Source organism: Vigna umbellata, chromosome 6 (assembly GCF_029865625.1).
Source record: "Vigna umbellata cultivar VRB3 chromosome 6, Vumbellata_1.0, whole genome shotgun sequence".
Lineage (NCBI taxonomy): Eukaryota > Viridiplantae > Streptophyta > Magnoliopsida > Fabales > Fabaceae > Vigna > Vigna umbellata.
Window position 1 is genome coordinate 38,586,895 of NC_142170.1, and position 23,640 is coordinate 38,610,534.

The 23,640-nt window shown below is 33.9% G+C and overlaps 3 protein-coding genes and 2 pseudogenes across 7 annotated transcripts; 3 read left to right on the plus strand and 2 right to left on the minus strand.

Annotated features, from left to right (window-relative positions):
* Positions 1-1,103: 1,103 nt before the first annotated feature.
* On the minus strand, positions 1,104-4,715 carry LOC148197419 (ATP synthase subunit beta, mitochondrial). Its single transcript, XM_088093089.1, has 9 exons — positions 4,185-4,715; positions 3,637-3,712; positions 3,430-3,518; positions 3,184-3,301; positions 3,001-3,104; positions 2,745-2,903; positions 2,424-2,648; positions 2,021-2,332; positions 1,104-1,580 (listed from the first exon to the last, which is right to left on the minus strand). The coding sequence occupies exons 1-9, from the start codon at positions 4,659-4,661 to the stop codon at positions 1,464-1,466; spliced, it is 1,677 nt and encodes a 558-aa protein (XP_087949215.1). The 5' UTR covers positions 4,662-4,715; the 3' UTR covers positions 1,104-1,463.
* A 4,749-nt stretch (positions 4,716-9,464) lies between these two features.
* Positions 9,465-12,639, plus strand: LOC148197420 (protein DETOXIFICATION 14-like; annotated as a pseudogene).
* Positions 12,640-12,724: 85 nt separating this feature from the next.
* On the plus strand, positions 12,725-14,842 carry LOC124826034 (protein DETOXIFICATION 12-like; annotated as a pseudogene).
* Positions 14,843-15,728: 886 nt separating this feature from the next.
* Positions 15,729-19,499, plus strand: LOC148197421 (fruit protein pKIWI502-like). 2 transcript variants are annotated; one of them, XM_088092663.1, is made up of 5 exons: positions 15,729-16,326; positions 17,085-17,184; positions 17,279-17,374; positions 17,458-17,538; positions 19,039-19,499. In XM_088092663.1, the coding sequence occupies exons 1-5, from the start codon at positions 15,791-15,793 to the stop codon at positions 19,099-19,101; spliced, it is 876 nt and encodes a 291-aa protein (XP_087948789.1). In that variant the 5' UTR covers positions 15,729-15,790; the 3' UTR covers positions 19,102-19,499. The 2 variants fall into 2 exon arrangements, with proteins under 2 accessions (XP_087948789.1, XP_087948790.1); XM_088092664.1 differs by having other exon boundaries at positions 18,915-19,054.
* A 548-nt stretch (positions 19,500-20,047) lies between these two features.
* On the minus strand, positions 20,048-23,640 carry LOC124826032 (uncharacterized). Of its 4 annotated transcripts, none has more exons than XM_088092661.1 (3): positions 23,493-23,640; positions 23,276-23,342; positions 20,048-21,121 (listed from the first exon to the last, which is right to left on the minus strand). In XM_088092661.1, exon 3 carries the CDS (start codon positions 21,094-21,096, stop codon positions 20,182-20,184), a length of 915 nt encoding a protein of 304 aa, XP_087948787.1. In that variant the 5' UTR covers positions 21,097-21,121; positions 23,276-23,342; positions 23,493-23,640; the 3' UTR covers positions 20,048-20,181. The 4 variants fall into 4 exon arrangements, with proteins under 4 accessions (XP_087948787.1, XP_087948785.1, XP_087948788.1 ...); XM_088092659.1 differs by having other exon boundaries at positions 20,048-21,155; XM_088092662.1 differs by having other exon boundaries at positions 23,276-23,370; positions 23,493-23,607.

The window sequence follows — 23,640 nt, forward strand, 5'->3', positions numbered from 1 at the left end:
CTTTTAAATTTATAATTATTTTTTAAAATTTAATTAACTCCTACAATAAAATTATAAAATTATTTATTTTACAAATAATTTATTTTGTATTATAATAAAAATAGTTATTTGTATTATCATAAAAATATGGGATCGTATAATTTCCACTTTTATCATTCCTAAGCATCAAAATATAACAATAACAATAATATACAAAAACAAATATTAATATTACATTTTGCAATAGTTTTTCTTCCAAACATGTTAAATATAGCTAAATTCATTTATCATATTTATCATATTTATCATATATATATATATATATATATATATATATATATATATATATATATATATATATATATATTCTAAAGTAATAACTAAAAAATAAAAACGCATAGGTGTGTATGCACGGATTCAATTCAAACTAGTTAACCATAGAAAGTGTTCTACCCTAATTTAAATAAAAATAAAGCTGAAAAAGAAAGTAAAAAAGCACAACAAATGTATTTAAAAAAATACAGAAAAATATATATATGTATGAGAAACAATAATTATAAGTAGATTATATAAATTGCATTACGACACTACGTTTCTTATAATTAAATAAATTGTTTCGGAATTAAATTGGTTTACTTTCATATTATATAAAATATACAATTTAAACCCCTAGCATAAGAAAAAAATCACAAATATTAAAACAACTAAATTAATTATAACACTTTATAAGTTATAGATAAATATCTAAGGAAAGGAAATCATACATAATATTCATCATCAATGCATGATAATGTAATGGTATAAATTTCTCCCTTGAAAGAATTCAATCATTTTATACCTTCCAATAGTATTAGTCACAGCTATAGTTCTTAATTAAGATTTTATAAATAATATATTCAAATACCAGATTAGGTCATACATATCTAATTTCTTGACAGCATCTAAAAAACCAGTCAAAACTCCACTTGATTATGAATTAATAAAATGACAGGAATAAGTATCTTAATATGAATTTTGTGAGGATAAGACATTCTTGTCTTATTATATTTGAAAACAATTTGGAGTTAAACGATGTTAAAAATCAAGAGAAACAATTATGAAATTGGTTTTGAAAAAAATTCATGTACTATCAACAAAAAATAAAACATTCACCCATTTAGCTGCGTGAGTACCAGATGGAACAGTTGCAAAGTTTTAACATTGATGCATCCATCGTTCTCAACCAGAAAGTAAAAATATACATCCTCTTGCCCTTTCCCCTTATTAAATAACACAACTTAAAAAGAAGGGGGGCAGTTGGCCACAGACCCAGGACCTTAGTTCATCTCACAGTGGCAGCATTAAAATGAAGGAAATAACCTGGCACATTTTCATACCCAAAAAATGGAAAATTTTGTCGTTTGGCATTGCCAATAGTTCCTAAATTATTAAATTTAGCAATTACAAAAAAAAGGACTAAAATGATAGCAGGGCTGTGTATGTGATTAAGATGCGGCAGACTCCTTAGCAATTTTCTCGGCCTTGGCAATGACCTCTTCAATGCCACCAACCATGTAAAAGGATTGCTCTGGGAGGTCATCGTACTTGCCATCCAACACACCCTGTCATACAGAATAAGAAAGGAATCAATAACCAACCACACAAGTGACAACTGCAGTGTTAATCACTGCAACAAGAATACAAACAAAAACAAGACAAGGGCATAACCAATCATGCTGTGCAAGCAAAAGTCAAACGGAACAGTACAGGTACGCAACAAAGCCACAGCTATTAAAAACAAAAGTCCTAACCTAAATAATAGAAAAATGGAATGCAAACAGCTCAAGTGACGATAAGCGTTTAGATCATATAGCTCATTGCACGACAATTCAAGATTCAGAAGAAACTAAATATTAGAATTCAAATTACCTTCCAGCATACAGATATTCAAGAAACAAATAAAAGGGTGCTAACACGATCCAAAAGATGCAATACACATATAAACACAAATAATATCAGAGAGAATATGATCAAAGCCTCAGATTAAATGAGAAAATAATACCTGGAAGCTGCTAATGTTCTCCTTCAATTCAACATATTTTCCTGGAGCACCAGTGAAGACTTCAGCAACATGGAAAGGCTGGCTTAAGAATCGCTGAATCTTGCGAGCACGGGCAACAGTCAATTTATCATCTTCACTAAGCTCGTCCATTCCCAAAATAGCAATGATATCTTGAAGATTCTTGTAGTTCTGAAGAACCTTCTGTACACCACGAGCAGTTTCATAGTGTTCCGTACCCAAAATAAGGGGTGACAGCATACGAGATGTAGAATCCAAGGGGTCAACAGCAGGATAGATACCAAGCTCGGAGATCTATTCAATATCATCAAAACCAAACTATTTAGTTGATGATAACAAAAACCTCTATGCAGAAGCTACTTCAAAAAATGCAATGAAATCAAACCTGTCGTGACAACACAGTTGTAGCATCAAGATGAGCAAAGGTTGTTGCTGGAGCAGGATCTGTCAAGTCATCAGCTGGCACATAGATAGCTTGGACAGAGGTGATTGAACCCTTTTTGGTTGTTGTAATACGCTCTTGAAGACCTCCAAGATCAGTAGCCAAGGTTGGTTGGTAACCGACAGCAGATGGGATTCGACCAAGCAAAGCAGACACTTCTGAGTTAGCCTACATGAAACATCATAATGTAAAATAAATAGTTATAACACAAGGTATACCCAAGAAAATATAAGATACACTCAACAAGCAGGCCAAAAGACATACTTGGGTAAAACGGAAAATGTTGTCTATAAAAAGAAGCACATCTTGCCCTTCAGCATCACGGAAGTGCTCAGCCACAGTAAGCCCAGTAAGACCAACACGAGCACGAGCACCAGGGGGCTCATTCATTTGACCGTACACAAGAGCACATTTGCTTTCACTCTAATATAGTGATGCAACCATACGTGAAAAGTTAGTAAGATAATCAGATAAAAGTATTAGACACAGCTGAAAGTGTCATGAACAGAATTCAACTCACCTGCTTCTCACCAAGCTTGATAACACCACTCTCAACCATTTCTCTATACAAGTCATTACCCTCACGGGTTCGTTCTCCAACACCAGCAAACACAGAGAAACCACCTAATCAATGCAATCAGTCAGCATTCAGCATAAAAAAGATAAAAGAAAAAGTTAAAAAGAATAAATTAAAAGCACATACCATGAGCTTTTGCAACATTGTTAATAAGTTCCATAATAAGGACAGTTTTTCCTACACCAGCCCCACCAAACAGCCCAATCTTTCCTCCTCTTTGATAAGGTGCAAGCAGGTCAACAACCTGTAAATAAAAATTCATGCAAAAATCAGTACCTGGGCATATAAACAGGGAGACAGGTAACCCAAACATCCAAAGAGAAGAGAAAATAATACGAAAGAGAAAAAGGAGAAAACAAACGAGGATAATACCTTGATCCCAGTAGCAAGAATCTGCTGCTCAGTTGATTGCTCAACAAAAGCAGGAGCTTCTCTATGAATAGGCAAATAATGCTCGGTTGCTGAGGAAATTAGCAATGTTTACTATCAGTAAAAACATTTCATGGGAGTTGCAGGGAAAGCCCTTATCTCCTAATCAGCTAATTGATATAAAAGATTAAAGGATTTATGGGTTCTTACTGAGGTCACCCTTCTGGTCAATAGCCTCGCCAATGACATTAATGATACGGCCAAGGGTAGCCCTACCAACAGGAACCTAGACGCAATCCATAAAGTACATTAGAAGACAAAGTAACATAGCATCATATGTCCACACAGTTTCACAACAAAAACAACTCAAGCCTACAAAGAGATACTGTACCAATTGAACTAAATCAAAAGTGCAATGACCATAGATTGATTTACGTATAATAATAAAAGCAGTATATTTGTTAGCATGATTTCTATTCATTATCTTGCTAAATAATGCCAAGATAAAACATCAAATCAATCTAGAAAAAATAATCTACCCAAACAAAATCATTAATTTGAAATGTATGTATCTTTCCAGATCCAGGGCATAACCCCGCGACCTTAATGAAAAAACAGATAATCAAATCCATATGCATAAGTAAAATTCAAGATTTCACGGAATCCCCAAATCGGGTACTAAATCAAAAATAAACACGTTAGCAGAAATAATGAGAAGCAACTTTGAAGAATTCAAGCGATGAAGATTCGATGTTTACAGTGATGGGGGAGCCGGTGTTGAGGACGCGCCACCCTCTAACGACTCCTTCAGTGGCATCCATAGCAATGGTTCGGACAACGCCCTCACCCAAATGCTGAGCGACTTCCAACACCAGTCTGGAGGAGTGATCCAGAACCTCGAGGGCAGTCAGGATCGGAGGCAAACCCTCGTCAAATCTGACATCAACGACGGCACCAATTACCTGGCAAACCTGTCCGATCGCGCCCTTCCCAGTGAACTCATCGGTGATCTTCCCACCACCGCCAACTTCCTTCTTCTGCGGAGGCGCAGAAGGAGGAGCGGCAGCAGCGGCAGACGCGGTGGCGTACTCCGCGATGCGGTTGAGCAAGAATCCGTGCGGCGAAGCGCGGTTGGTGGAAGAGATTCTGGACGCAGATGCGGCAATTGAAGGTTTGGATTGAGATCTGCGGAGAGAAGATCGAAGCAGAGACGAAACGAGTCTGCGTGAAGCCATCTTCGGAGAGAGAGGAAGGCAGAACAGAAGAGGGCTAGGGTTTGTGGAGTGAGGGAGTGACACTATATTCACATCCGAAGCCCTGGGTGATCAATTTATTAGTCTTCCGTTTTTGCCCCGATACTTTTAGTTTTTATATTTTTAACCCACTGTTTTCGTTTTTCAGAATTGAGTAGACACGTGGACTTCGTCGTTATAACTCTGTGGAACTGATTTATTCTCTTCTTCCTATTATGTTGTTTGAAAACAAAGTTTTGCTTTGACTACTTGTTTTATTTCTATTATTGTTTTGGCTTTCTCAACTGCATGTAAATAGGCCAAAATTTCTCCAACCTTGTTTTTAAAATCATTTTTAAAATAAATTATTTATAAATAATGTAAAATTTTAACTTTTTTAAAGGTACGAAACTAAAATAATACTTTTAAATTAAAAATTTAGCAAATGCATTTGTTTTTCGGTAGCCTAACCCATAAGAACTTCATGGTTAAGTGTGCGCGTGCCTAGAATAATTTAAGATGGGTGATCTTCTGGGAAGTTTTTGTAAGTTTCCTACATTTTTTTTCTTATTTAAAGTTGATTCTTTTAATTATTTTAAAAGTGTAGTAATTAGTTTTTAATAATAAAAAATATTTTTTATTAAAAACTAATTTTTATAATATTTATATAGATTCAAAATTAAAAAGTGATATGCTATATTCACTTAAATATTTAGTTTATTTTTACTACCATAATCGTATACTTGTATACTCATTCTAAAATAATTTGACTTAGAAAGGATAAAAACGATAGGATAAAAATGTTAAAAATAATGAATTATGAATAAAACTATTAAAAGAATGCAAAATTATAGACTTATATATAAAGTATATTAAAAGATTTAAATTAATAAAAATAATTAAATAATAAAAATAAAAAATGTGGAAGTATTATTAGATAAAATATAAATAATTTTTAGAAAAAAAATTAATTTAAAATTAAACTTTCAATAAATATCATGAAATAAATTATAAACCTAGTAAAAAATTTAATCAAATTTTTACTTTAAATAATTATTCACATTTCATTATAATATAATTTATATTATTAATGATTTAAGTCTGTTTTGTATATAAATTAAAATAGTAATTTTAATCTTTTTATCAATCTAATAATTTCGTTTTTAATATTTATCACATAACTCATCAATTTTAATAATTTTTTCCTCAATATCATATTTCCTCTAATCTAAACTACCTTATTTTCACATATATATATATATATCTCTTCTGATTCTTCAAAATCCAAGAAAAACATTCATAAACATAATTAAAAAACTCTTTCCTTTATGGTAATATAAATTATTAAAAAAATAAAAAACAAAATCTCATCGTACATAATGTAAGGGTTGTAAAACTAATAAAGGGGCCTTTGAACCTTATGTGGGGAGCCATACCCATCAGATCAAAGGCACATGACCTTAGCATGAGTCTTTCTCCTAAGTCAGTTTTCCACTCTGCCAACTTTTTCCTTCTCTCTCTAAAAACTCATCTTCTAAATATTGCTCTGTCTTCTCTCTAAAATACCACCATGTTGAACCGTTCAATTTTTGAATAGGTGTGCTCAAACGTTCACCGCGTCAAGGGCTCCGTAACGGACGGGTTCTTGTTCCAACCGGTAAGTCACTCTCTCCTTTTCTCCATGTTTCTAGCACCTAGGGCATTGCTATTTTACTGAATGCATGTCACTATAAGTGTTCTACTTCAAATTTGTGGTAAATTCTAGCCTAAAAAGCTAATTCTATCACCATTGGGTGATTTATAGGGTGTCTTTGAATTTTGCTGTGAGGAGCACTATATAGATCATCCCTGTCAAGTAAACTATGAAGTTTTCCAGGTAAGGGAGCTAATTATTTTTGTATGAATTTATTTTATACAAATATATGCAGGTTAAATGTTGAACTGTTGTGTTCTTGTGAAGCTCTACGATGTTAATTTTTATTGGATAATTATAACTGAGACTATGGAATTGTGCTTAAATAATTTATGCTTTGGTGTTGAACGTGACAATTATGTTTGTAAGTGTCTATGTTGAAATTAATCTGTTTTGGTTGAAATTGTTCTGGTTGGAAGGTTTGGAAGTAAGGGCTCTGTGATAGCATGTATATGGGCAGATACTGTTTAAAGGTTACTGTGAGGGGAAGGGTGATATATATAATTGGGTATTTGATGTCTATAACACTATAAAACAGTTTTAATAACTTAGATAATTAAATCATAACTTGTTCCAACTGGTAAGTCACTTTCTCCTTTTATCCACCGTTTCTAGCACCTAGGGCATTGCTATTTTACTAAATTCTAGCCTAAAAAGCTAATTCTATCACCATTGGGTGATTTACAGGTGTCTTTAATGTCGAAGGTGTATGCATCAGACTCACCTTCGGAGTTAGCACATGTGACTAGTCACAACGTAATGGACCAGGCTAGGGCTGCTCTATGATCAGGACGTGCCAACTTAGGTTTTTAGGTCCCTTCTATCCTACCAACAAAGAAAGGCTTTTAACAAGTTATGATTTAATTATCTAAGTTATTAAAATTGTCCTACAGTGTTCTAAACATCAAATACCCAATTATATATATATATCACTTTTTCCCTCACAGTAACCTTAAACAGTACATATACATGCTATCACAAAGCCATTACTCCTAAACCCTCCAACCAGAACAATTTCAACCAAAACAGATTAATTTCAACATAGACCCTTACAAACATAATTGCCACATGTACCCGTTCAACACCAAAGCATAAATTATTTAATCACAATTCCACAGTCTCAATTATAATTATCCAATAAAAATTAAAATCTTAAAAGAAATTCACAAGAACACACCAGTTCAACATTCAACCTGCATATATTTGTATAAAATAAATTCATACAAAAATAATTAGCTCTCCTAACCTGGAAAACTTCACAGTTTACTTGACAGGGATGATCTAAATAGTGCTTCTCACAACAAAATTCAAAGACACCCTATAAATCACCCAATGGTGATAGAATTAGCTTTTTAGGCTAGAAATTACCACAAATTTGAAGTAGAACACTTCTAGTGGCATGCATTCAGTAAAATAGCAATGTCCTATGTGCTAGAAACGGTGGAGAAAAGGAGAAAGTGACTTACTGGTTGGAACAAGAACCCGTTCGGTCCGTTACGGAGCCCTTGACGCGGTGAACGTTTGAGCACCACTTATTCAAAAATTGAACTGTTCAACATGGTGATATTTTAGAGAGAAGGCAGATCAATATTTAGAAGATGAGTTTTTAGAGAGAAGGAAAAAGTTGGCAGAGTGGAAAGCTGACTTAGGAGAAAGACTCATGCTAAGGTCATGTGCCTTTGATATGATGGGCCTGACTGCCCCACATAAGGTCCAAATGCCCCTTTATTAATTTTACAGGCCCTTACATTAATCATCCCATTAACACTACAATGAGTCATTTAAAAAATGTAATTGTTTTTTTACGTGGTAAATAATTAAAAATTAATAGACCTTCAATTATTTTATTCAAAATTTTATAAAAAAATACTAAAAAATAAAATTAAACATGGATTTGCTAACTTATATAACATCTTAAAGTTATCCTAAATTTTAGTTGAAAAAAATTCCTATTCATAAAAGAATACTTATTTTAAAAACAAGGGTATTTTAAATATTTTTATTTTTAATTTAAAATAATTTTTTTAAAATAATATTATTTTTGTTCAACTGTTTATTTGTGTTTCTTTATTTTTTCAAATAATTATAAATAAATTCAAACAAAATAGTTATTGTTTGTAAATAGATTAATATGTCACGTTTCTCTCTAGTTAATGAAAGTATTTTTACAATTATATATATATATATATATATATATATATATATATATAAAAAGGGGAAGAAATTATATATTATATATTTATAATGTATTTTACATTATTATTTATGTATTTTAAAAGAGGAAGAAATTATATTTACGTTATTATAAAAGGAGAAGAAATTATATATTATATATCTATGACATGATTGCGAGTCAATTTCGTTTGATATAGTTGTCGGTGTTGGAGACGGAGTAGAAGATCTTGACGCTGGTCTAATCGATGTAGAGAGAGAAAATTTGCCACCTGTCGAAGATGGAGGGAGAGGGGGCGACCTGATGATCGGAGGCGGAGATTGAGAAGAGGAAGTCCTTAATGAGAAACGTGACACAACTACCATGAAAGTTTGAATCAAATGTGGCACACCATTGTCCATGTCACATAAAATTTAACATCGTTGCTTTCGAAGGACTAAAAAGGAGTTTCTCAAGAAAAATGATCAAAGTGAAGTAAAGTTTGAAAGATGGATGAAACCCAAAAAGCCTTGATACTCGAAGGACTAAAAACATATTTAACCCTTAAATATGTTTAGTTAGTCAGAGATTTTAACATCTTATATTATTACATAAATTTCTTACATAAATAAATAACCAAGTTTATTGAAACATCCTACAAAGTTTCAAATTAAAAGTTAAAAGTTAAAAGTTACAAGTTTTAAGTTACAAATTATAGGTTATATGTTACAGGTTACAAGTTACAAGTCATATGACACAGATTACATATTACAGGTTACAAGTTAAAGGCTAGAGGTTATAAGTTACAAGTTACATGTTATAAATTACATGTTAAAAGTTAGAGGTTACATGTTACAGGTTACATGTTACATGTTACATGTTACATGTTACATGTTACAGGTTACATGTTACAGGTTACATGTTACATGTTACAGGTTACATGTTACATGTTACAGGTTACATGTTACATGTTACAGGTTACAGGTTACAGGTTACAGGTTACAGGTTACAGGTTACAGGTTACAGGTTACAGGTTACAGGTTACAGGTTACAGGTTACAGGTTACAGGTTACAGGTTACAGGTTACAGGTTACAGGTTACAGGTTACAGGTTACAGGTTACAGGATACAGGATACAGGATACAGGTTACAGGTTACAGGTTACAGGTTACAGGTTACAGGTTACAGGTTACATGTTACAGGTTACAGGTTACAGGTTACAGGTTACAGGTTACAGGTTACAGGTTACATACAGGTTACAGGTTACAGGTTACAGGTTACAGGTTACAGGTTACAGGTTACAGGTTACAGGTTACAGGTTACAGGTTACAGGTTACAGGTTACAGGTTACAGGTTACAGGTTACAGGTTACAGGTTACAGGTTACAGGTTACAGGTTACATGTTACATGTTACATGTTACAGGTTACAGGTTACAGGTTACAGGTTACAGGTTACAGGTTACAGGTTACAGGTTACAGGTTACAGGTTACATGTTTTAAGTTATAAGTTATAAGTTACAAGTTACATGTTACAAGTTACAAGTTACATGTTACAAGTTACAAGTTACAAGTTAAGTTACATGTTGCAATTTACAAGTTAAGAATTACAAGTTACAAGTTAGTAGTTAAAAGTTAAAAATTACAATATTACGGGTTACAAGTTACATGGTACACGGTACATGTTACATGTTACAGGTGACTAGTTACAAGTTACATACTACTAGTTATTACGAGTTACGGGCTATAGATTACAAGTTACAGATTATAGGTTATAAGTTACAAATTAAAAGTTACAAGTTACAAATTAAAAGTTACAAGTTACAAGTCACATATTACATGTTACAAATTATAAGTTAGATTTTAAAAGTCATAAGTTACAGACTAAAAGTTAGATGTTACAAGTGAAATTATAAATTATAGATTACATATTACATGTTACAAATTACATATTACAAATTACAGGTTAATTGTTTTTATAAAATAGCAACGTTTGATTCTTTAATAATAAATCATGTAATTATAAAAAGAAAACACCATGGTTTAAATAAATAACATTATCATTATTATTAAATATACTGTTAGAGTTATAAAAATATTGTCAAAGTTAACTAAATTGTCTACTATATCATTTCTAGGTCTGAGCCCAATGCTTCACTCCACACTTCTTCATGTCATAAATATATATATATATATATATATATATATATATATATATATATATATATATATATATATATATATATTGGAAAACATGCCACTGTCTCTCTAATTATTTTCCCTTCGTATTATTTCTTTAAATTTGTAGTCTCATTTTTTTTTTCAAAATTATATGTTACCCCAAATATTTCAATATCATTTTTACATGAAGGAATATATCTTTTAGAATAAATGTCTTTTTCTTCTTAAAACTTCTCATTTATTTTGTGCTAACGTTTTAATTTATTATTAATTCGACTAACTGAGAAAAGTGATATTTTCAATTAGTGTTGTTATTGTTGGATTTTGGTTCTTTGATTATATTCTCGTGTCTTTAGAATTGTGATATTTTGTTCACCTCTGTCTTTAACAATTGTTTGAAATACAAGCAATTTTCAAGTAAACAAAACTTTTGCAAATTGAATTTACTTTATATGACAATATATTTACATGTATTATTAAATATGTAGAAGTTTCCAATGAAGTATTATTAACTATCATAGATAGTGTGTTTTCTCCGAGTTTGTAGTTGAATTTCAAACTTGTAAACATGATAACATAGACTTAATTTGGTCTTAGGATTAATAGATTTAATTTAAATATGATTTGCATAACATATGGTTGTAACCAGTGGGAAAGAAAAACATGAAAGAGAATGATAGTGCGGAAAAGAAAGAGAGGAGCAAAAAGTTCGTGGGAATAGTTTGAGTGAAGAAATGAAAAGGGTGGTTCACATAGCAGGGCCCATGATGTAGTGAACAAAAGCTTTGATCCACCAACATTTAGAGGGAACAAATTGCATTTTCAAACCTGTTTTCTCTTTCGGTTACTGCTTCGCTATTCATCAGCGAAGTGGAATCTGAGGTTCGCTGCACACAAGGAGGACGCAGAAATTCAGGTTCCAGTTTCTCATAATCATACCTTCATGTTTTCATATTGAGTTTAATTTCTATGGATGATTAATATAATTTTCTTAGTGTTATTGAATTACAAAATCACTATGAAATCTTAGTGGTAACTAGTAGGAGAGAACAAAATGGAAGATAATTTGTTAGCAAAAGGAAGTGAGAAGCAGAAAGTTACATGGGATGTTTTGGGTGAAGAATCAAAAAGATCATCAGAATAGCAGGACCTATGGTCAATACAACTACCACATATTATCCATATCTCTACATATTCCTAATGATGCTCAAAGGTAGTAATTAATCACTGAATCGACTCCAATGAAATCGAATGCTTTTAGTGATTAAGTATATATTCTTTATCGGCGATTTCTGTCATGTTACTTTCCTCAAATTCATCTTGATTTTATTTCCCTAAGTGACTCAGTTCAATCTCAATCTGTACACGCTAACAGACGGGAATGGCTAGTGGACCAGAAACTATCTGTGGACTATATGGTGCTCAGTCTTATAAAAAGTTTGGTGTGCAAACATACTCTGCCATATTCTCTCTCACAATCGTTTGTCTTCCCCTGACTTTCTTTTGGAGCAGCATGGAAAAGATACTAGTTTCCATCGGCCAGGACCCTCTTATTGCACATGAAGCAGGAAAATTCATTATCTGGCTTCTTCCAGCACTTTTTGCATATGCAATTATTGGACCGATAGTTCGATATTTTCAATGCGAAGTCTGATTCTTCCAATGCTTACAAGTTCTTGTGTCACTTTATGATACCTCTTTGTTTGGCTTTTGTGTTTTTCTTTTATTGTACATGGGATCCTGCATGTGCAAAAACGCGTGCACCCATATCTATGGAGCTGTTCCAAGGAATTTTGGAGTTCCTTCGCTTTGCGATCCCTTCTGAAGTGATGATTTAGTGATGAATACACACACACACACACACGATTATAAATTGTTTAGTTTTCCGAAAGGGTAATGTTTTTTCATGTAATATTCATTTTAGCCTTGAATGGTGGTCGTTTGAGCTGCTTATCTTTCTGTCTGGGTTGTTTCCAAATTCACAACTTAAAACTTCAGTTATATCTGTTTGGTATCTTTGCTACACTCATTTCTTATTTTCAACATGTCATTTAAGAGTTATAAGGTCATCCTTGAACTTCAACTCACGGTCTAACATTTTTGTAAGTTAGCGCGATTCAACTCACGGTCTAACAGTCTTTCTTCTACAGTCTCAACACTATTTGCACTCTCTTTGCAATACCTTTTGGAACCTCTGCTGCAGCTAGGTGACATCATAAACAGTTCTTTCTAACCATTTTGCATGTCACAATCTGTACATCATAAACCAATTATCTTTCCTGTCTAATTGTGTAGCAGAAGGATTTCAAATGAATTAGGAGCTGGAAATCCACATGCTGCCGTGTTGCTGTGTTGGCTGCAATCTCTTTTGTAATCACGGAGGCAAATATAGTTAGCGGAACCCTCTTTTTCCCTCGCGGTGTTTTTGGTTATATTTTCCGCAATGAGAAGGAAGTTGTTGATTATGTCACTGCCATGGCTCCTCAGGTTTGCGTTTCTGTTACACTGGACAGCATACAAAGTGTTCTCACAGGTAAAATCCCCTTTCCTCGTCTATTGCTTAAGCAAATTTTATATTGAAGAGAGGCGTTGTCTCAATTTACTTTACAAATTTTGGCTAGGGGATGCTAGAGGTTGTGGATGGCAACATATATGTCAATCTAGAGGCATTCCGCCTCTGGGATTCCTGTTGCTGCCTCGCTGGCATTTTTGGCTAAAATGACAGGAAAAGGACATTGGATTGGTGTATAAGTCGGTGCTTTTGTTCAATTTATTCTACTTTTTACCATAACAAGTTGCATAAATTGGGAACAGCAGGTATGTATGTTGCATACACTTATTTTTCTAAATAGACTGTTCTTTTATACTTGATTAAATAAGACTAACTGAATATCAAGATACAGAGAGTGGGGCTTTTATACTCTCTTGTTGATTAAGGAGGGGATTAGGATGTCCCCATTTCACACAAATTTCGATTTCATTTCAAATCCATGTTTTTCTCTTGAATCCAATTGCATGTGGCTAATATTTGCGAATGAGATTTGAGAAAAACTTATGAGTCTCGTGGACTGAAAATTTGTGGTTTAAGGCACCTCTGGTTCTGCCTTCGTGTCCAAGGAAAATGGATTGAAGTTCTATTTGGGATTTGATCAATTTCTGATTTAGAGCTAAATATATTGGTTGTTCAGGAATTTTTATTTGAATTCTCTAATATGATTCAGAAAACCTCAAAGTTTTTCCACATTTTATACTTTTCGAACATTACGAATGACAATTTTATTTAATAACTAAACAAACTGCATACTAACTTCATCTTACACCAAAGTCCAGTTCTCAACTTATGAACTTAAAAGCACTCTGATATAATATATAAAAGAAGCATACACTATAAATATGAAGGTAACTATTCCAGAGTTGATATTTGTATGAATGATTAATTACATGAGATTGTTGTTTATGGACATCCGGAAGTACCATTGTCAGGTGACGGTGGAGCATAGGCAGAAGCATCAATACATTTGTTATATGGTTACTTGGTATCAAATATATGTTACTATGAACTAACTACTCAACTTTCATGAAACAAATTAACATGTTGCAACTCTAGTACGTGTCGATACAAAATGTTTATGTACCTAGCCTCAGTGGTTTGGAGAAAGAGGATAACCAAACAACACATGAATGCAAGAAACCACAACAGCTTCATTCTTTCCTATCTTATCTGATAATGGACTTCACCCCTGAACTTTTGTAGAATGGTTCTGGTAAAGACGAGGTATATAGGACTTCATTCAGCATCTTGGTGTTCAAAAGTCAGAACTCTTATATATTTATGATAGTCATATTGAAACTTCATGTTTGCTGCCACATACAGAACCTAACACTGTCTTCAATTCCAGAAATTTGTACGCAAATTATGTATAATTTTTCTTACAAATACAAAAGAGAGAATAGAAGAAAGAGAAGTGTGCAGAGCAACGACCCAATCCACAAGACAAAACATAACTTTGTTTATGCATGAAGCTCAAGTTTCCCGGTCTAAAGCGAAGCATTAACTTATATATTTTTTAAGGCGATGGTGATACTACGTTGTTGTCTTAAAATATTTTCTTGAACTGCCTTCGTTTTCAAGAGTATTCGTTGTGCTAATCCTTTCGCTCTCTGTTTGACAATGTCCAACAAAAACGAATTGAAGAAAATGAATAGCATGATTACAATGAGACCGCAATTATCCAAAAATAAAATAGCCATGGAAAAATGGAAATCCATAGAATATTGACATAGCTTCTTATAATAATGATATTCTTTTAGTATTATGCATAGTATACTATTATTACACGGATTTTAAAAGTTAAAATGAAACTATTTTTTCGTAATAAATAGTTAAGCTAATTAAATATGAAAAAGAAAACTAACTGTAATTGTATTTACTTTTATAAAATTAGACTTGGAATGCTCATTGATATGATTACTTTAAGAAGAATAAAAATATAAAAACTCGTAGCTATGCACATTTGTAATTACTTAAAAAAGTAATATTTTGATACACTAGCAACTTAAAATTGAGATTTAATCAATTTTTTAATTATGAAAGTAAAACCAAGTATAACTCCAACTTAAAATAGTAAAATTAAAAAGTTGATAATATGCAAGTTTTATATTATTTCTCAATTATAAATCATAATTAAAATAGAAAATACCAAAAAGTTAATAATATGAAAATCATATTATTTGTTAATTCTAAATCATTTGTGACAAATTTATTAATTTTTACAATACTTATTTTAAAATTATACTGAGAATAATTTTGTGTTGATTTGATGATAACATGAAAGTTTATACGTTAAACTCAAACCAAAATCTGTTTAATCATATTTTTACAATATTAAAATAATTTTATTATGCAACAAGGTAACCAACCAGACTCATCATCTTCGTTCCAACTCCATGGGACAAGACAGCGAATAAAAACATGACACGTGGAACTCTCATTATCCTTAATTCACCAGTGGTGCAATTTATCATTACCCGCCTGTTCCGCCGCCTCTTTGTATTCTGACCGAACCCTCCACGTGACCTCCCCACAACAAAACTATCATCAAAAAACACCATGTCACTCTTTATCTCACCGTCACCCTCGCTTACCCTCCACCCCCATGCGTACGTTAGCCCCTCCATGTCCGTCCTACGCCGCCTCCATCTAAACCTTCGCTCCAGCCGCCGCCGCCTCGCCACCGTTTCCGCCGCTGTTCGTCAGGACACTACCGTCTGGACCCCAGCCCCACTCTCCGAGGTCGAGCCCGCTGCCGAGTCGCTCTTCCACGTCGCCATCGACGTGTCTGACGCGCCTGACCTCGCCGCGTCCCACACAATCGCCGGGCAGTACCTCCAGCTCCGCGTGCCCGACTCGTCCAAGCCCTCGTTCCTCGCCATTGCATCGCCGCCGAAGCTGGCCGCGAAGCATGGCGTGTTCGAGTTCCTCGTGAAGAGCGTGGCGGGGTCCACCGCGGAAGCCCTGTGCGCGTTGAAGAGAGGCGATGTGGTTGAACTAAGCCAAGTCATGGGAAACGGATTCAACATCGATCTGATCGAGCCGCCCGAGAAATATGGAACCGTTATCGTCTTCGCCACTGGATCTGGAATTAGGTCAGTGTGCAAATTACCGTTTTACCCTCGATTTTTGTTATCTATTTAAAATTTTCCATTTCTTTCATTCCTTCTTAGAACATTGAATTTATGTGGTTACAAACTCATGCTGCATGGAAAATGAAGTTTTAATTGTTGTAGTTTCTTCAAGATCCTTGATATCATGCAAAATTCTTCAGTAAATGCGATTAAGTAGATCCAAATTGCAGCGCATAGACCTCAAAAACTTTCATGTTACAGTTGCAATTGTTGTTTCCAGCTTTTAAAAACCTTTATGTTACAGTAATGGATTCTGTTCGGATAAATTTGTCTATGAACAATTGCAGGAGAAGAAAATAAGCATTAAACTGAATTAAGCTTCCTTAAAGTAAAACTTATGCACCTCAATTTTTGGAGGAGCAAAATGAAAAAACTTCTAAAATGGTTACATGAATTAGGATTGTTTACACATATTTCTTCACAAGGACTTTAGAAGAAAAAAACAAGAAAAATGAAATAAAATTAGTTTTTCCTGATGTTAAAATTAGTTAATACATAAACTACTTTTTAGAAGATTTCTCTAATTTCATTTTTTTTCTCGTAGTCTTTATGGAGAAGTTTGTTTAACAAGACTTTTACTATATATTTTTTTTTCTTGTGAAAGAAGCTCAATTTATACTGGTTTTTTTTTCTCTCGAAATGCTTATAGGAAAGTTTAACATAACCTTAATCCTTGATTTTGCTTGTATTGGTCTGACCGTTTACTTTGTTGTGTGCAGTCCAATTCGGTCTCTAATTGAATCGGGGTTTGATGTGGGGAATAGGTCTGATGTAAGACTATATTATGGGGCCAGAAACCTACAGAGAATGGCTTATCAGGTTATTTTAATTGTTTTTTTTATCTTGATGAAAGGAAAGGTTGAACTACTTTTAATCAGAGCTGCTTTAATAGCAATGTTGTTTTATCTTATAGGATAGATTTAAAGACTGGGAATCTTCTGGTGTAAAGATTGTTCCTGTATTGTCTAAACCTGATGATAGTTGGACTGGGGAAACTGGCTATGTTCAGGTAAAGTGCTTGAGCTCGTAGGATGAAGTTTCACATTACTTCCTTCACAGACAATGATTCTTTGCACACGGTTGTATTCACAGGCTGCATTTTCAAAGGCAAAGCAGATATCTAACCCACTGGCAACTGGTGCCGTACTTTGTGGGCACAAACAGATGACCGAGGTGTGTTCTTAGACCCCAGCTTGTCAGTCGGTATAGTTATGAGACGTGTTTGTTGTGTGTTTTAACTTTCCATTGGTGCAACCTTCTTGTCAATTACCACTATCTTTCCTATTTATCTTATAGGAAGAGCAGGAGTTCTAACAATTCTTTTAAATAAGAAGTGAGACTAACAAAAAATTGTGATTTCCAATAAATTTTATCAGGCTAAGAAAGATTATATTGACATGTAGAGAAAGAGAGAAAGACATAATAATGGTTGCTTTGAGGAAACCAACATCCCCGAAATAGCACTCGATTAGGAAGAAAATTAGCATTTAGGCTATTAAATGTTTCCTCCTTAGTAGAACCAAATGACTAAAGTTTAAATAATTACAGAAAATAAATTTAAAACAGTCAGGTAACTAAAAGCAAATGAGTTACATTCTACTTGTTTTCATTCTCCTTGGATAACAATGAAAACCTATATGGAGAATAAGAGAAAGATCCTAATGTTTTCATTCTCCAAGATATACTGAAAAGACAAGGTAATCTCCACTAGTCATGCACCGTGTTGATTACATTCTACTTCCTTTCTTCTCCTTACCCTGGCCTCTGATTTTTTATCTTCTAAAACTTAGTGAAAGGGTTGTGCAACTAATAAAAAATAAGGTTCATTTCGACAAACTGGCGTTATTTAATAAGATGGCATTTGAGTACATTAGCATTCTACCACAATTGTATGTGCCTTTAAACTGGACTCACTCAAATAGGATTTGGTTGCTATGCAAAGCAATGACTTCTATATATTGAATGGGCTATGGTGAGTAAGAGAGAGAGAGAGAGAGGGAGGGAGAGGCTGCTCCATAGTCTTGTGGGAAAGGGATATGCAACATTGTTAACATTGTTGTCTACAATACAAATAACTATTAGATCTCTTATCAGTGTTTTTAAATGTCAACTATAGTTGTAGGGTTGGTGGATTTTTTGCCAGTCATCATTGGCAATTTGTGAAGGAGAGCCTTCCATTGGAACACCACAGGCCACAATGTCATGTTTATATGACCCAATTTTGGTCTTCTGTTGTATTTTGCCATCGGTCATTGACACACTGTATGTTATCCATGTTGCTAAGAAGGGTAGCCCATGTTTTTACAGTAAGGTGTGTCTCTAGTAAGGAGGGAGGACAGGCAAGAAATAAGGTTAATAGAAATAGGAAAGAAAGATATGAAGTCAGTGAAAATAAGTGAAAATATATATATATATATAATATATATATATATATATATATATATATAAAGATGTTTGGTAAGAGAAATATTAAGACTTAAGAAATCATTTTTAGACGTCATTTCGGTGAATCCTAAACCCAATTATCTTGGGCCCATTAAATAATGCAGGTCCATTAACTTGCTGGTCAATCCACACGGGATTTCAGAGTAACGGGGAGTGTCAAATATTTCGTTGCTCGTTTTCTTTGTCTTGGTTCCAAATCCATAACACTTGAATACATTATTGTTACAGGAGGTGACGTCAATTCTTGTTGCTGATGGAGTATCTGCAGATAAGATATTGAAGAACTTCTGATAAAAGTGGAGTTTGGTTAGTGTTGTATCATTTTTGAATTTGAATTATACTCGATATTTGTTCACTGCCTTTGCTGTGTATCAAGCATCTCAGCATGGAATGTATAATAAAGAACAATTTTGGATTAGTCTACACTATTTTGGGGGTCCAAATATTTGACAGATATACCGGGTCTAGGAAAGTTGAGTAAAATTTCCAACGGTTTGATTGTTGCACTATTACATTGATGTATTAATAATGCCTGTATTATCACGTCGCAAGTTGATATATGGGCATTAAAGTTGGCACTGAGTCTCTAGTTAAGTTAGCCTAGCATAGCTTCCGAACATGAACTTTTGTTGTGTAACTTCTTCATAAACTCAGATCTGGATTAGCGACAGAATAGACCATTTTTACAATGCGACTGTTTTTTTTGTGTTTTGGTTGTTACATACAAACTAATATAATTAGATAACATGCTTAAATAACTAAACGTAAATATTGGACCAACTGTTAAACTAATGAATAGAACGTCTGCGAGTTTCGTTCCTTTAACATGGAGATCAAATATCAGTAGTGTTCAGGATTAGGAAAGGAAATTAGATGACTAATATTGTATTCAAACGAAACAATTTTAACTATTTCTTCTATAACTAAAATGAACTCGTCATATCATCAAATAGAGACACTATTTCATATGTCTTCTCTATCAACATACCTGCCCGTTCAGCGACTTCATGACTCTTTCTGAGATGATAAAAGATGCAGCAATGTAAACAGATTGACGACGCCCTTAGATACTACTGTTGACAGTTCTGTCTCGACCCACAAAAGCTCAACTAAACAACATACAACGCCTATAACCAACTACAGAAAAAACACAAACCCTTGAGAGTTTTCTTTTGAAACCATCAAATATAGCTGTTAATAGCTGAAAATAGGTCAAATTAACGTTATCAGCCAACAATAACCAAGTGCAAAGTTTCAACAATCAATAACTATCAAATATTACATTCGACATGGCAATGAAATGTCTAACTTTAATTTGAATGTCAATTCCAGTAATGAACAACGACAGACAACAGGATAGATTCCAAATAATCAAACAATTTGGTCATCATTATTCTCATCCATAGCTCTACTTTCATGATGATCACCATCCTTTTTCTCGGTTTCCGTTTTGTCAAATTGCTCATCATACTTGTCATTAGATTTCGGGGAGTGCTGCCGCCTGTGATTTCTCTCATCATCCAAGTGGTACCTGTGTTTGTGGTGATGGTGGTGGTGATGACGATGATGGCGACTAGGCTTCTTATGCATTGATCTTTTGTTTTGATCTTCAGAATTTTCTTCTAATGACTTTGATCTGCTTCTTTGAACATTACTGTTATAATCGGAATCAGACGACCTCAGCTCCACGTTATGTGATCGCTTATGATGTTTATGGTGCCTGCTGTGGCCTTTCTTTCGTAGAGCATCGTCACTTTTATTACTTGACAAGTCAGATTCACTACACTCTGATCGTCGATGGCGTTTGCTATGCTTTCCATGATTTCTTTTCCGAACCGTACTTTCACCTTCGTCAGAGTCACTTGAATCTGATCTTGAACCTCGATCTCTCAGCCTCTTGCTCTGCTTCTTCTTTCTTCTCCTCTCCTCCTCAAAGCTACTCTCGGAGTCATCATTACTAAAATCACTAGACTCTGAAGACAATTTCTTTGTTTTCCTTTTCGAACTTTTTTCTTTCCTTTTCTCATGGTCACCAGAGTCATAGTGAGAATGCTTCCTGTGCTTCCTATGAGATCTTTTACTTGTCCTATTACTCTCATCATCACTGTCATAATAACTGTCACTATCAGAAACTGACCTTTTTCTATGCTTTGTAACCTTAAGTTTTCTCTCTTTGGCTTCAGCAGCAGCTTCCAGCTTCTGCTCCCATTTCAAAGGGGCTTCCTTTCTCTCCATGATCTTCTTTTTCTTCTCCTCAACCATCTGGATGAATCGTTTGGTGTCCATTTATACTCCAAAACCAACACAAAAACTGCATTTGGATCAAATGATGACCGGAAGTGCATCTCACAGAAGAGAAAAATCAAAGTTAGTTCGACAATCAAATCAAATAATTATATTGAATACTTCCAAAGGATTAGAAAAACAACTAAAACGATACTTTGCATTTCTTATACGTTATCCATGAAAATTCTTAGAGACTTGTTCTTAGCAAAAAAAAACAGAAATTGTTATCAAAGGACACTGATAACATGAAATATCACATACAAAATACTCATTATGTTAAGACCTTGCCCTCTTTCAGAGAATTAATAAGAGCATGAAAGATGTGACCCTTCATCCATCTAGCTAACCAGTTATAATCTCAGTTTAAATTTCAAGGCTTATTCCAACAAAAAAGGATACTTACTCCGAAAATTTCTATTACCATAACTACAAGCAGCACTAATATACAGGCATTGCTCACTAAGTTACAGTAAAGACAGTGATGATGGGTGAAATTCAAGAATTCAAAAAATGAGAGGAGACAGAGTCCAAAAAAATGCATGAGTGTATGATATAAATCAAACTAAATCTAGTACAAACATGGCAAAGACTAACTTTCTATGAATTATTTTGTCAAACCTGGGAGAAATGAAGCACAAACAATAACCGAGTCTCATTAAACAAGTATAATTCCCCTCAATATTTTACAGAATTCTTAACTGACAGAACCAACAAAGTTAAATTGATCTGATTCCTACATTTCTCCTTAACAAAAGAGAATCCACACTAGTGATATCGGTAGCAGATGATTTTAGTCTCCCAAAACCTTGCAGCAGATGGCGGACGTGTAGTTGAGTTAGACAGAAACAAGAACAAGGTTGAGCGGTAGAAGTCAGAGAATCAAGGCAAAATGATGAGGGTAAGTACTTGCAGCTGAAAGCTAACCGAAATAGCACACCAGAGGTCAGTGGTCAAATTGTTGGGTGTTTGTGGGATGTGCAAATTACTAATATGATTTTTTTCAGGTTTTTAATTTAAAGCTCATAGCCAGGGTGGGATTTTAGGGATTGGAACTGAATTCGGACTAGGGTGAGGTCAGTTGGCACAAACCCATAATTTCTTGTTTACTTTAGATTTTCCAACAATCATTTTAGGCTATATATTTGTTCTTCTTCGACAATGGAGTTAAAATCAGGAAAAAAAAAGGCTAAAACAATCATAAATCTAGTATGATTTTACAAAAAAGTCATATAAAAATCCATATAAATGCAAACTGGTACATACAAACCATATTCCAAAAATGTCATCCAAAAGTATTCATAAGAGATAACCCATAATTCATCTTCAATTAGTTCAGTACTGTGAACAAGGAAAGAGAATAACAGGTGGGCGTGAGTTAGAAAAGAGAGGCTGCGTTCAAACAAAAAACAGTAAAAGCCAAAACACTAAAACCTGATAACAACAGCAAATAGAAAAACAAATTCAAGAAAAATTAAAGAACAATGAAAAAACGGTGGCTAAGACAAAAAATAGAACTTCAAACAGCAATGGCGTGTGGAAACTTGCTAAGACAGAATAATAGAACAGCAGTTAAGGTTCTTGAGAAGCAGCTGCCTTGCTCTTCGTAAAAAGGGATGGCAGTCAACAAAGAAAAGATTCAACCATCACTAACTTTAAAAGTAGGTCAAGACTGGGCCCAAAATTTAAAACTGGGTCTCATTGTGAAATCATTGGATCAAACAATAAACCTTGAATCTCAATTTTAGAACAAATACATTCTGACTAAAACTTCACGAGCAATAAGATCTGTTCAGAGGGATTAAAATTGTTAAATCACGCACTTCTACAATTGCAATCCCAATTCTAACAACCATGTTCACCGATAAAGAGAACTGTAACACATGGATCCTTCTGGCTAGACAAACATTTCTATCTACTTGGGGTTTTAGTTTAAAGATAAATAAATAATCATTTTTCTAAACACTTGGCGTGATATTGACAAAAATTTTAAAAACAACACAATTGAAGAAAAAAAGACAACATATATTGATCAATAGTGTCATAGCAAGCCAGTGGACGTTGCGTAAATGATAAACCACGGGAAAAAAAATCTTTTTGTCAATATCCTCATTCACGATCAAATAATCATGATTTCAAAGACAAACAAATTTCCCAGGATATTCTCTCCTTCCTTTCTTACCTTATATGTGAAAGAAGAAACCCCGCAGCAGCAGTCTACCCCGAATCGCGTACGGATAAATCAGCGCCTGATCAAAGTAAATCAACAGTTGATAACTAAAACAAATAAGAAACAAGAATCGCGACTAATGAGTCATAAAAACAAAAGGAAAATGAAGAGAAAAAACGAAACATGGATAGAGCAGAGAGAGCTGAAATTGAAAGAGAAGTGGCAATACCTGAAGGAAGTAGTAGAGGAAGATAATCGAAATGAAGATTGGGATTTAGGGTTTGGGTTGGGGTAGGGTTGCTGCGTGCTCCTTCCTTCCAGAAAGATCCAATACGAAGAAAAACAGCTATGTTTTGGACTACATATATAATATATAA